Source organism: Neolamprologus brichardi, chromosome 10, assembly GCF_056152115.1.
Source record: "Neolamprologus brichardi isolate AB-2024 chromosome 10, ASM5615211v1, whole genome shotgun sequence".
Lineage (NCBI taxonomy): Eukaryota > Metazoa > Chordata > Actinopteri > Cichliformes > Cichlidae > Neolamprologus > Neolamprologus brichardi.
The window spans coordinates 24,870,590-24,884,914 of record NC_142113.1 but is presented as its reverse complement, the minus strand read 5'-3'; the positions used below and the strand labels follow the sequence as shown (position 1 = coordinate 24,884,914).

Sequence of the window (14,325 nt, the reverse complement as noted above, 5' to 3'; positions counted from 1 at the left end):
TATCAGTCTGGGAAGATATACTGGGTATAAAATTGTCACAAGAATGCACGTCAACATTTAGTTAATCAATGTAGTGTGTGATTTTGGACACGACCTTCTATTTACACGGTAAGGAAAGTCAGAGTGGTCAGTGTGAAGAATTATATACTGGATTACTTTTGAACAACCTTAAAATGAAGTTTGCTACTGTGTAAGGAATTTTACATTCCTCTCGTTCTTGAACTGTAGTGTGTGGTAGTCGAGTCTAGTTAAGGGTAAGAAAGTCTCATGTGACACTTTACATGATGCCTTTGGAGCCTGTTCTCCTTTTTAAATGACCAACATCTGATATTATCTAGTAGTGAATGTTTAAAAACTCATATATTGCATAAGGCATTCAGTGACACCAATATGACTGCAATCATAACCTATGATACAGTCTGTAGTTGTCTTAATCAAATACAGGTACAGGTTTGGGTGTATATACAGTATCATAATAGAGCTCACTTCCACTGTGAGTTGAATGAAGCGCAAAAAAATCTAAGTATGACCTTTCAGGGACTCTGTAGGCATCAAGTGAATAAAAATAATCAAGTTTATTGATCTAATTTAGTCCAACCAAGAGCACTGGGAAATAGTCATACTGTCTTCAGGGAACAAATGCATCTAAATAATCGATAGCAGCCATATACACATCATCAGGAATGCAGAGAATGAAGACAAAACTTTGCATTAACTGAAAAGTACTCATGAATGTGGATATTTTTGTGATCTGAGCATCTTTTTCTCTTTTATTTTCACAACCTCGTTGTAAATCATCACTGCTTATAATGATCTGGCAAGCAGGACAGCAGGAGGTGCTGTTAGGGTGCCTTTAACACAAGCTATCTAACACACACACACACACACACAGACACGCACACACTGAGCTGGTAGTTTCCATGACGCAGCATGTCTCTGCAGGAATTGAGAGAGCTCAGAGGGAGGGAATAGGTGACGGGAAGGGGGGGGGGGGAGACAGTGAAGAAGTGTGAAGAAGACAGGGAGGGGTGATGGAGCAGAAGGGAAATGAGCAGAGTTCAGAGAGAGGAAATCAGGAGACCAACATAAACATGCCACCCTGTTACTATGTCCAGTTCGGTCAGGTACAACATCCATGTACAACATGATTTGTTTAGATGTGATTATTTAACACAAATCCATTCTATTGCATACTAGACAGAAATCTGGTTTAGTTTATATGCCTTATGACATCGTACAGACTTATCTGGGAACAATTTTTCATGTCTAACTTATAGCTTGTTGTTGGGTCTGAGTTCTGTCTGCAGTATTTCTGTGTATCATCTTAAGGTGGCAGTTGTGGCATGTATAAAAAAAACTGATTATGCAATGTCTTTGTTTTTTCAGGACATGTTTTTCACATTTATCCAGGTTTTTCCTCAGCATCTCTCAGTTAAGCACAATCTGCCCTGTTTATTACCTTATTTTATTTAGTATTTTCCTGTTGTTGCTTTGCATGTGATAAAGAAAAAATGTTAATAAATGTCTGCGAATCAAACCCCAGTTAAAAATGTTCGCCGACGCTAGAGATCTTCCTTTCGTTTCCTATGCATATGTTTTGGATCATCATGGTAACATCAGGAAAGGGAACCTTTAGATATAAACACGAGTATAAATAAACATAAAATTGTTTTATTTGCTGTTTAAGGAGACAGGGAAGATAAAGTCCTCAAACAGATTTCCATGAGAAACCTACTAATAGCAACACTTTGTCATTTAAACCAAATTGCAACACTGTTTCCACCTTCTTCTTTTTTTGGTACAGTCAAGTAATTAGCTGATGCTGCAGTAAAGCTAATGACAAGGAAATATTTCTTTTCCTGGTACTTTTGCAAGCTAATGCTAAAGAAAACATGGTGTTGGAGTTAGTAAACACTAGGCTGTCTTATGGCACACAGAACAACAAGAATTGCCAGCTAGTGCTAGCTAATGCAATACAGGGTAAGGGGCACACCAGCAGCAGGATAGGGCGAAGACCAGAGCCAGTACATAAGAAAGACAGAGCGAAAAGATGCTCCTGTAACTAATATGCTCGTCTTTGATGTGCAGCACTTTGTGTCATGTATAACGTTGCAAACACATAGTGTTGGGTTAGTTTGCTAAACGTAGCAATGCTAGGAGTAGTTTTTACATATAAATGTCCAGAACTTGGTACAAAATGTGATTACAAATGGCTTCAGTTGCTAGGTTACATTCCAGTTAGTTCAGGCTGCCTGAAATAGCTTGCTTCTGGCATAAGACAGGGTTTTATTGATGTTTCAGGCTCTGTTGCCACTGATGTTTATACGTTTTGGTTGTCTTTGTATTTTGTTGAATGTACAATGTACGTATTTTTCTGTGTGTATTCTAGTTTACGCAACTGTGTTGACCGTACTGATGTCTTTCTTTCAGACTTTAAAAATCAGAAATACATTTTCCTAATTAAGGAGTGAAGTCAAATAAAGGGACACAATAATGGGAACTAGAATAAAATCTTTTGTTGTTGCCTACCATTTCTTCTTTTTTCACTCTGTGCTACCAATTTGTCCAAAAGCAAATTCATCTCACACATTACTGTTGGCCTCATTATCTTTGTGACCAAAAGGCATCTTGTTTCGTTAGAGCTGTCGTCAGAAGGCACAAACCAATTACTGGAATGTTTTAAGATAACCTATTTGTTTCTCTCTCTGCTGTGAAATCTTCGTTCTCAAATTTCCAAGTAAAGAGAAACACAAGAGATTCTCAGAAAGGTTAACCTTGCTTTTATGATCCACTATTTAATAAACTGTTATTTAATAAACAGAGAGCATGTTTTTAATATTTTCAGCAATGTGGTTTCGTTTATTTTTATTCAAGGTTTTGTTAAATCTAAAAGCCTTTTAAAGCTCTTTTAAAGTCACTGTAACTAAGGCATTGCAGACCAATGTTCTCATCTGGTCCTATTACTGGTATTTGATATCTAAAGGCATCGACTTTATTCACATCTGAAAAAATGACATTTAAAAAAGTAAAGAAGAGACGGGAGAAACACCCTTCAATGATTTTGTGAGTGTTCATGTTTTGCAACTTGTCCACCAGAGGGCGCTATGAAACTCCCTGTAAGTAACACTGGGTTTTCGAGGCCACGATCAGGTAATCTGAGCAGAATCAAGTAAACAACTAAATAAATTCCCACACATAACGAGGACATTTATTTATTTTTATTTTCAGTGTCTGAAAGAAAAACTTAAACTGTCCCAGTATTGGATTTTTCAATCACCAAATACTGATATCGGTCTTAAAAAATCATATATTAGTTTGGCTCTACTATTTGTATACTATTTTATAAATCATAAAATCGATTTATAAAATAATCGATTTTATAAATCCATAACTTTGTTTGATTCCAAACAAAGTTACATGTTTGGAATCAAACATGTAGCTTTGAATTATAAACAATGTTGGATGTTCACATTAAACGTGAAAAACTACTTAGCGCTTGAATTCAGATTTTTTTTCTACTCTTGGCTCTGTATGATGTCAGCGAGTGTGAACATCCTTAATGCGATCAATTCAGACGCGTAGCTCTGAAGTCCATCCCACCTGCCGTTCGAAGCTTTTGTTGACGAGGGGCAGCCTATCAGAAGAAAGTTCGCTTACAGGGTGGGGGAACAGAGCTGGCTCAAGGCGGAGAATGAACTGAGCACAATACAAGATAAATACGGTTGATTGTGAACTTCATAGCTACTCTAATGGAGCTCATGATTTTAAAAAAAGGAAGCTGAGAATGAACGTGCTAGGTTCCCTTTTAAGATGAAATTCCTCAGCACCCGTGGGGAACATTAGAAACAACTCAAAGCAATTTTCCTTTTTCTAATCATCACTAGCCTCTGGGCCTGACTAATAAACAGTGCGGATAGGGGACAGCACATCTGAGAAGGAGTTATGATACACGTCTGTCATCTTGATCCCAGAACAGAGAGAGAGGAAGACAAAGCCCTGAGAGTCAGGACCAGACCCGACAGAGAACAGATGGCCGGACACACAAACACACAAACACACACGCACACACAGAGACAGTGAGATATGAACACATACGACACGCATAGACAAACACAGAGACGACACGCTGAGAATGATATATAGAGCGGGTTGACAGAAGAAGGCGCACATAGACACACAAATGCAGACAAATGTTACAGTTGCAAACAACAGAAGCACACCATATATACAGAAGGACTTGTTTATCGTGGAAAGACGATTCGAGCTATGATTTCCCAGCTAGTATTCAACATCAAGTTGCAGTCCTTATCCCTCAGCAGTCGGGTGGAAAAACCGAGAAAGGCAGGAGAGAAGATAAACAGAAAGAGGGAGTTTCATAACAACAGAGCCAGGGAGAGAGAGAGAGGAGGGAGATTCAGTATAAAGAATAACTGTAACAGATGAGTGGGGAAAAAGGAGAGATAAACAAAAAAGGATGGAGATAATCTCAGAAAAGGAAGCAAGTAAGCACAGCCAAACTGCTCTTGTGCCCCGTGTTATTATCTGCCTGTTTATTGATCACATTCACTTCGACTGCCGGCTCTGCGATGCTCAGCTCTGGTTAAATAAGGAAATGAGAGACAGTCCTGCGTCACTGCTGATAGTCACTGTGTGTGTGGGTGAAAAACATCTCTGCCAGATTAGATACTGGACTGTGAGGTGCAAATACACACGATGATGGACATGCTGGACCCACTGTAGTTTTTACACTGCATATGCCTAAAAATTGTGTGATCAGATTAATAACTGATGCTCATGACAGTAAAATCACCCCATATGTGCAAAGTTCACCTCACGTTTCACATGAAAAAAATCGAAGAATTCAGTAACTAATCCACAACATATTTATTTTAGCCACCTGCGGTTAGTTGGTCAGGTTGTAAATGAACAGAGATACAATGCATTTAGCAACCGCCTGACAACCACCCAAAAAGGATTAAAATGTGATGTGAAAACTAAGCCGTGCACCATCCTACGTTGGACTACACAAACCACAGGTATGTAGTTGTCATATTTTATATTTGTATCCCTGAAGTCAAAAAAAAATTTATTAAACAATTAATATTCAGTCAAATATAACCAAAAACTCAACACGACTCTGTATTTTCTCGTGATTAAATTACTGCTGAGTAAAATACCTCTAAGCAGTGGTATGCCTTGTGAAAGTATGGAGCAGCTCCATGTCATTTACACTAATAACTTTTAATTAAAAAATGCTTTAATGGTTCTTCTTAGTTATTCTTTTTTAATTGCTGATAAATCTCAAGAATGATCAAATTTTATATTTCTAATATAAAATGATGGTTGTGCTGTTTTAAAGTATCTGTAGGGAAACTGACTCCAGTTTTCTGAGTATATATGTAGCCTCGTAATGGACTTGGATGGCTGGACTCCGCCCCTAAACCTTAGTGAGCCAATGACAGTCCTTAATAACAATGCCATTTTTAAAACTGGGCTTTGGGATCGGTAAAAAACCCCAAAAAACAAGCTATGTATGATATGACGCAGATGAATTGTATACCTTCAAACCAACCGACGTCCTACTGTAAGTTGAAGTCAGTCCACCGTAAACCTTTAACAGTGCAGTTCAAAATATGCAAACAGCTCTACCAGTGGAAATCGATACTACCAATCAATCAAATACCAATATGAAGACAACGGGAGAGGGTCTGTGGCTCTGCTTCCCTCAGCTTTATGGAGCCTTTTACTGAGTGATGACTGCATGGGTTCATTTCACTCTTGTTGCTCTTACAGTGGTGTTTTCAGCTGCAGCAGGTACCTCTCTTCTTTGAAAAAGCTCTTAAAACCCACAGTGCACTACCCGCTCAGCACCAAATGGCAGACAGACACAGCTGGCACCTCACTGGTCAACACAGTACAGCGTTTGCAGTCGGTAGGCAATGGATCAAAGAGGATCAAATATTTGCTTGTTCATATAAAAGTATACAGATTCTCTTCAGTATTTTTTCACATGGATCTAACAGCTGGAGAAGTTAATGAAAATCAAAAACAGAAGATAATATCTTCCCAAACCTTTGGTTTTGTGCTCCACTGGGGTATTAAGCACAAAACCTAAAGGAAAAAACTAAATCTTCACGAGGGTGAAGAAAAATCATATCACAGTTATAAAGAATTTATAAAACTCAAATGTAACTAAATTAAAAAATCTCCCCAACAATGTTAACAAGAGCACTTCAAGACTGCATATCTCTGCTACAGCCATCCATAAACTTAGTCTCAAAAGTGTATCTGAAGGTAGATCAGTTTGTGATATTCTCTTGAGAGCAGTGTATTCCTATTGTTTTGTACTGACATGTATTTGGGAGGAGAGCATGCAAAGGATTAAAAATTGCCCAAACTTGCATCGGTAAAGAATCCTGACTGTAACGTTTTTGGCGGTAGAAACGTTTCGTCACTCATCCAAGCGACTTCTGCAGTCTCCAACGATTCTGAATTATTCAGCTGAGTCTGAGGAAGTTACTTGGATGAGTGATGAAACGTTTCTCCCACTGAAAACGCCACCTCCAGATAACAGAAACAACTCTCCAGTATTTCTGAGCGCGCATCAAGACAAAAGTTTGTGCATCAACTTCACAAGTTAATGACTTCTTAGTTGGGCCAAGCCACACGTCTAATATCTATCGTTAAGTTTTTCCAGTAATGTTGCTAACAGACACAAACTGAACCGATCACGTGACCTCCCTTGGCAGTGGCACAGGGTGCAGTGCAGCACTCGGATAGCAGGTTTAATCCTAGGGTGTGTAAAGGTTTTAATAATTAAATAACTCTACAGTAGAAAGCTGTATGTCGTCACCCAGAGATCAACATTAGTAAAGTGAAGGCTAAACTGCAGCAACAGCACACAGTGTTCGCTCTGATTAGTGGTAACTACTAGGATCAGTCAACTCACCTTTCAAAGGCCTGCATTTGCTTGGATACGAATTAGTTCTCTGCTGTTGAGAGAGTGTAGTAAAAAACGGCACGACAAAGCATGCAAATGTGAAATTTTAAGGTTGCAGTTTTCGTCATTACTACAATTTTACTGGCTTTAAAGTAAAAAATCTGTTTTGTCAGTAACATAAGCAATTTGGTTGAATTAAAACCAAAGTGACTAGTTTAATACCGAGGGGCTTCAGCGTACGAGGGCTATCAAAAGCAGCCCCGCCTTTTCCGTTTACTGAATCAAGAATCGGTTAGAATTAGCAAAAGTAACGCTGGCAAAACTACTGAAAGAAACTCGTGTTGCTAAAATGTGAAACTGACTTTGGAGGGAAGGTTAGGAAAGGTGGCCTATTTTGAGTTTTCTGAAGAGTTAAATCTACTGATACTAAGACACAAAACACTCTTTACTGCAATGCGCTTCTCAGAAGTCAAGCCTGCAGCTGTCACACACAGGAGCCTCACAGTGGAACCTGAATCTTTGTGGACGTATATATGAATTTTATGATACAGAAATGTTATAACAGTAGAGTGAGGTTAAGCTTGGCTGTATATAATTCCTACCAAAAAAAAAAAGAAGCTTTAATCCCTCAGAGCCAGAGCCCATTTTGTTATCAACAGAGCAGCTTCAGGTTTCATCCTTTGATGACAGCGTGAAATCTTTGTCGGCTGGTTTTCATAGCTTTCAGCAACTTTCTGTCATGTTCGTTTTCTGAGATCAGAGGAAGGAAGCGAGCTCTCTGCGTTTTACGTGTTGCTTTAGTGCCGCTGCCAGCGTGCTGAGATCTCCCGTTTATGTATTTTTTTAATGCGTTTCGCGTGTCTTGGCCGTCGTACGCAGACCCGTGCCTATCCGTCCCCTACGCGAGTTGCTTTCGGGCACGTAAAAAACTCAGATGAAAGGACGACAAATTAGAGCGCACAATTAGTCGTCTAATTAGAACTCATTTTCATTTAGGCTCTCAGATATTTATCAGGTACAGTGACTGTCTGAGCAGCCCACAGCTTTTTATGGAATGCAGCAATGTTCACAAATCTTTAGATCTGGGTACACAAAAACAAGGGTTACATAAGGCTACCAAGCCACCTACTTGATGTCCTACATATAGAAGCTATTTAGAGCACAGCAGCTTGTTTTTAGAGGTGGCCTGAAGATACAGAAGGCTTTGTTTTTGTTTCTAGACACCCACGCAAACATATAGGATGTCAGAACTCGTGTGTTCACTTTTTGCGTGTTAATTTTTTTTCTTTTCTTACACAATTAAAAAAAAAAAAGACTTTATTGATGTGTCAGTAATTTTTTTCCCCTGAAATTGAGGTCTTTTCGCTTCTCTGCAAACACTTTACTCAAGTCTTCCTATTTATAAGCACTATATAAATATTTGCAGAATGGTTTATAGCACCCTTCAAGGTAGTTGACATTTGTGTTTACAAGTGTATTTGTCAACAACTGCAAATCCTCTTTCCGGGCACTGGTGAGTGGAAAGAATGACAATATGGTGCAGTTTAAATAATAAAACTAAGCCATTTTCACACATGAACTCCAGGCGATCTTGGCAGAATCAAGTCGCTGCCTGATGTTCCCCTCTTTTCAAATGTAGCACACATCAGAAGAAGGTTTGCATCAGCTGTATTACTGCTGGAAACAGTTGGGTGTAAGTGAGGCTTCTGCCTGAGAAGAGTCTGCAGAAGGAAGGATGTGTAATCCACTCTCTCACTGTGAGAAGTTCATCTACCTCCATCTCACCCTATCCTCAGCATCTTCTCTGTCACACCAACCCTCTGCAAGTCCTTCTTCACTATATCCATGAATCTTTTCTGCAGTCTTCCTCTTCTCTTCCTGCCTGGTATCTCCATGTCCAGCATCCTTTATCTACTATATTCACTATCCCTCCTCTGCACATTTCCAAACCATCTGTAACTTTGTCTCCCTCTGAAGTCTAAAGTATATGTTCTGACATGCATCTCCATCAGGTAATGTCTAGACCAGGGGTGCCCGATCCCAGTCCTCGAGAGCTACTGCTCTGCAGCTTTTAGATGCGTCCTTGCTCCAGCACACCTGAATCAAATGAATACTTCGTTATCAGGCCTTTGCCAGACTTGATGGCATGCCGAAGAGGTAATCCAACTATCTGATTCAGCTGTGTTGGGAGTAGAGATGTATCTAAAAACTGCAGGACAGTAGCTCTCGAGGACTGGGGTTGGGCACCCCTGGTCTAAGAAAACTTCAGAGCTGCAGTGCATGTGTGAAAAACAAGTAATTTGCTCATAGGAGTGGTTAAAGGTGTTGGCATACAATCTAGATTAGAAAATAAATTTTGTCTTATTTGCTTATAGCACATTTAAAGACAAAAAACCCCCAGTCCATTCAATAATAATCACTGTCGACACAAAGGATTCCAAATATATACTCTTATTTGATTTTGTCATGTTAAGACCATTCAACATGCATGGTTGTCACCTTTTTCAAATGGCTTCTGAGAGTTATGGAATTCTGGAGCAAAACATTTCCGAGATAAAAGCGATAATTTGAAAGACAAAACCTGAAACAGGAGGAAACTCTGCGTTTGATTCTGACGGCGTGCTCTGACAGCACCAGCTCTCATCAAACTGTCGCAGTGCTACTGTCCCATGAAGACGCAGCATTGAGAAAAGTAACCTGATGATGTTTTCGAAATGTCAGGAAATGTGACTTTAGCAGCGCAGCAGAGATGCTGCAGTCGTTTGTGCCAACTTTTAAAAGCAAGCCATGATAATAGATGGACGTGAACAGATGGGTAAATACTCAGCTTAAAATATGAAGCTCCCATGTTTCTGAACAGAGAGGCTTTGGTGTCTGCACCCCTGATTTAACACATCAATCAACATATTTCTACTGGGGCTAACAAGAACCTGGATTATTTCCTAAGAAATTTACACACACACACACACACACACACACGACAGTTATACACTGACTCATAGCCTCCTCGAAGCTAAGCCTGTCTCTCCTACTCAGAAGAAATAAAACCTTCTCTTGCTGCTTAGTGATGGACAAACTGTTTTAGAGTAGAGTATCTTTTTTGACTTTTATATGCATGTCAGCGCATTGAAATGTTAATTTGCACCTCAATAGTCAGGCAGGTGGCTTGTCTTGTGTTGACAACTTAAAAGCTCCAGATTCAATCACCAGAGCCGCCAGCGTGTCCATCAAACGTCTCTCAACTGTCCTCGAGTGAGTCACTGAGCTTTTATCTTCTCACTCGCTTCGACTCGCTGTGCGCTCGAAAAAGCTCTATAAATTGTCAATGTTAGGAGAAAAAAAATCTGTATAAGCCGCTTGCTCAATTTCCATATAATATCCATCTTCTGAGCATCATAGGTGGCTGCAAAAATCAGCCACATATGAAGGATGGATCATCTGACACGGCAGCCAGCCGTTATCTTCCATCTTTATCCCAACGATGAAAGGCCTCCTGTCACACTGAAGCTGTTCACTCTTTTTAGTTTCACCATCATTTCTGTGTCTATTTTTTCCTGCTTTATTTAGTTTTTTACATTTTGCCAAGTGATGCAAGTTGCTCTTTAATGGCTTTGAAAAATGTACGTAACCTGAATTTACAGCTGATGCAAAGAGTTAAAGAGTCCCACCGTAGACGTCACCAGTTTTAAACCTTCTTTTTACAGCACCACTTAAAGTCTCGATGATTGGCCTTTTTTATTCTATCTGTGGAATTGTTTTCTGTCTTTTGCCATCCATCCATCCATTTTTTTAACTGTTTGTCCAAATCAAGCTCACGGTGAAGCTGGAGTCTGTCCCTTGGTGACAGGTGTGGTACATCATTGGAAGGGTCACCAGTTTGTCACAGAGCCAACATAGACACCGACAATCATGCACGATTACATTTACACCTATGAATCACTTAGAATCACCAAATATCCTGACATTTGTAGCAATTTTGCATTAATTGCTTAGTAATTCCTAAGCTGCCATTTTTATACACAGTCCCCCATTGTAAGAGACAAAAAATTTAAGTGGACTCATTATGTACCAACCTACATACACCAACCTGCATATCTACACACATGAAGGAAGGGCTGTTTAGGTTGTACTGGCCGGTGGATTCAAAACCAGAAGCTTTTTACTGTGAGGTGGCAACGTTTACATGTTTCAAGTGTTTAAATTGTTAAAAAATTAAGACAATGTTCTTTGGGACATCCTGAAATTCCAAAGTTTCAGTAAAAAACAACAACAACCAAAACTTACTTCTCAAATAAATGATTATACATACAGATTTCCACATTTCCCAGTCTGACCATAACTAGTCCTTCTAGTTTTTCTATAACTAAAACTCTACTTGGCCGACTTGACGTGATTTTAAAAAACAGTCGTCGTGTATCCCTACACCACACTGTGCTTCTTAATTTCTCCCCCTCTCTCTGTGAGTGACGTTACGCTGCCCAGAGATTGATGGATCATATTAGACCTGCTGTCAGCTTCTATTAAAGATTTTGCCATCGGATCTGCCAGCTGATCAGCAGCTATCACGGAAAAGGCGTGATGGAGGCATGAAGTTTGTAAAATAAAATTTAAAAAAAAGGCAAAATAACACACACACACAGAGTGTGGAGAGGATGCTAATGTGGCGGATAAATAATTTATTCAAGACAAAATCATCTAATAGTGTGTTTATAGGGCAAAGTGTAACTGTAATATCCTTAGATTTTCAGTTTTTGTAAGGTCTTGGTGTTTTGCACTAAGGGATTGTATATCAAGCATCAAGGCTACAAAACTGTGGGCACCTTTTTATACAAATGCACAAACACACACACAGACACACACACAGGTTCAGCCAATGACGTGTAGTTTGGAAAAACTGCAAACACTGCAGGAAACGCAGCCACCCACCCACGCACACACAATGTACCTAGCTCTTTAAGCATGGAGCCGTTCTCTGACTTCCATCTCTCCTTTTTCTTCTCAGGACTATTCTTCCTTCTCTCCTTCCCTTTATCCTTCACTCCATTCTGCTTCCTCTTTTCTCCCTTCTGGGTTTTCTCTGCAGGGAGACACAGAAGACAGGCCCATTTTAAGGATTTAGTTGATTTATTCAATTTAAGCTTGATTTAGCCAAAAAGTGTCACTGAGCTTGGGGAACGTCTTCTTTTCAGGTGCAGTTTGAGTAAGAAAGCGAACATTCAAGTTGGAGAAAATAGTGCAAAAAGATACATAATTAAGAGCATGTTTGTCCTTATTTGAACAATTGATAAGAATAAAAAAAGAAAGCTGTATTTCTTTGTTTTATATAATTTAAAAATTACTGCATGACTCCAATATTATTTCAATTTCAAGTAAAATTAGTTTTACAGAGGGAGCTCCTTGTAGTTTATGAGACGAATAATTTCTGAAGGAAGAACAAAAAAACAGAAAACGTTATATTGGGAAAAGTTTGGCAAAGTGTAAAACAGGCCCTTGAGAAGTACATTTTGCCCTCACCGTTTAAGAAAAGTAGCCTTCAAAGAGCAATATTATCATTCAGTAGTGTCAGACATAACTCAAATATTCTCTCTTTTTGCTGTTTTTGGTCTCTGCTGACTCTTCTGGGAAATACGAAGCTCTTAAGCTCCATAAAGCTCCACTGTGTTTGAGGTAGCTGCTGATAGCGTCTTTCTGCTGTTTGGTGCTAAGAAAGCAGAGCTTTTTGAGAGAAAACAGCCGCCTGCACACCAAGAATTCTGTTTTTTGAGACTGAACAAAAATGATAGAAGTTTGATCCTGACAGGACAACTAAAACAAGCGGAAACTCCCTACAACCCATTCAGGGACCAGTGATTTACTGATAGTTTAGACAAGCATGCCCTTCCTCAGACACAGTAGCTCCCTAACTAAACTCACTGGACACTTTATTAGGTATATCTCGTTAATAACGCATTGGGCCAACTTTAGCCTTCAGAACTACCTTAATTAATCATTTCTGCTGGAAACATTCCAACATCCCATCACACAGTTGCTGCAGATTTGTCATTGCACATTGATGCAAATCTCTCGTTACCCCGCATTCATAAGGTGCTCTATTTGACTGATAACTGTGGAGGCCATTTGAGTACGGTTAACTCAATGTCATGTTTAAGAAACTAGTTTTAGATGATCTGAACTTTGTGAATGGCGCACGTTTTGATCGAAAGCAGCCATGAGGTCAACCACAACACTGGGTTGTGGAATTTAAACAAGTTGGTACTAGGATGCCCAAAACCGTGTGTAACCGTGGTTAACTGTGTGAAGCAAGGCAGGATGGGTCCATGATTTCATGCTAATTAAACTAACTTCTAACTCTACCATCTTAATGCCATCAGACTTGGCAATATTTTCTTCTATTGTCTAATTTTAACGAGCCTTTGTCAACTGTAGCCTCCCAGTGTGGTCTTCTGCTGCCGATGGGCTACAGCAGCAGAAGACCACATCTTTGTGTTGAGAGATGGTCATCTGCATACCTTGGTAAAAAGTAATTTCTTATCAGCTCGAAGTAGTCTCCCCCAGCTTTTTACCCCACAGAACTCCTATTTGCTGGATATCTTTTTTTTTTTTAGGATTTGTAAATCCTAGAGATGACTGTATGGAAAAATCCCAGCGTATCAGCAGTTACTGATATGCAGTTGTTGCTCGTCTGAAATACTCCAACAGTCATGGCATGTTTAAAGCCACTTAAATGACCTTTCTTTCCTATTTTTATGTGCGGTGTCAATTTCAGCGGTTCTTGACCATGTTTAGATGTGTAAATGCACTGCGGCGCTGCCGTGTGAATGGCTGATTACATGTTAGTGTTAACGAGCAGTTGAACAGATGTACCTAGGTGGTTAGTGAGTGCACAAAACAGCCCGAAGACTGATTATGAGCAAGTAAAAGTTCATCTCGTTCTCTCATCTCTCTATCAGAAGGCAATGTTTTTACTCCTCTGTCTTAAAACTTCCAAATGCACTTAGTGAAGAAAAAGAAACCTTCACTGCTAATCGGTTTTACTGCCATGCAGCTATAGTAACACGTTTTTATTGCTGTATTTGACAGCGTTATTATGAGACCTGGTGACAGGTTTACACCTTTTTATCAGCTTGGCCAAATGTGACTCCCCTTCTAATGAGGTTTAGTGGTTTGGAGCCACAGTTCATCTTCAACAGCTCATTTTCACTTCTGCTCTACTCTGATAAACCGCAGCTGACTGTGGCGCATGTTAATGCTTGTTGTAAAGGTTGTTTAGTATTCCAGTTGAAGTTTCAGGGTAAGGCTGTCCATGTGGACCCATGTGGCCTTGATGGATGTTACCTCAGTTAACCTAAAAGTTAAAACAAAGACTAGTCATGGGGTTATCGACG

At 39.5% G+C, this 14,325-nt stretch overlaps 1 protein-coding gene across 2 annotated transcripts in view; it reads right to left on the bottom strand.

Moving 5' to 3' along the window:
- The window catches only part of jade2 (jade family PHD finger 2), a 221,814-nt gene that overhangs the window by 15,427 nt on the left and 192,062 nt on the right, over nucleotides 1-14,325 (bottom strand). Inside the window, exon 12 of one of the 2 annotated variants that reach the window (XM_006785027.2) lies at nucleotides 11,886-12,017. The exons of the other annotated variant lie outside the window; for it this stretch is intronic. Coding sequence (XP_006785090.1) covers nucleotides 11,886-12,017 — 132 coding nt within the window. The remainder of the gene's footprint in view (nucleotides 1-11,885; nucleotides 12,018-14,325) is intronic. 2 annotated transcript variants of the gene reach the window in all.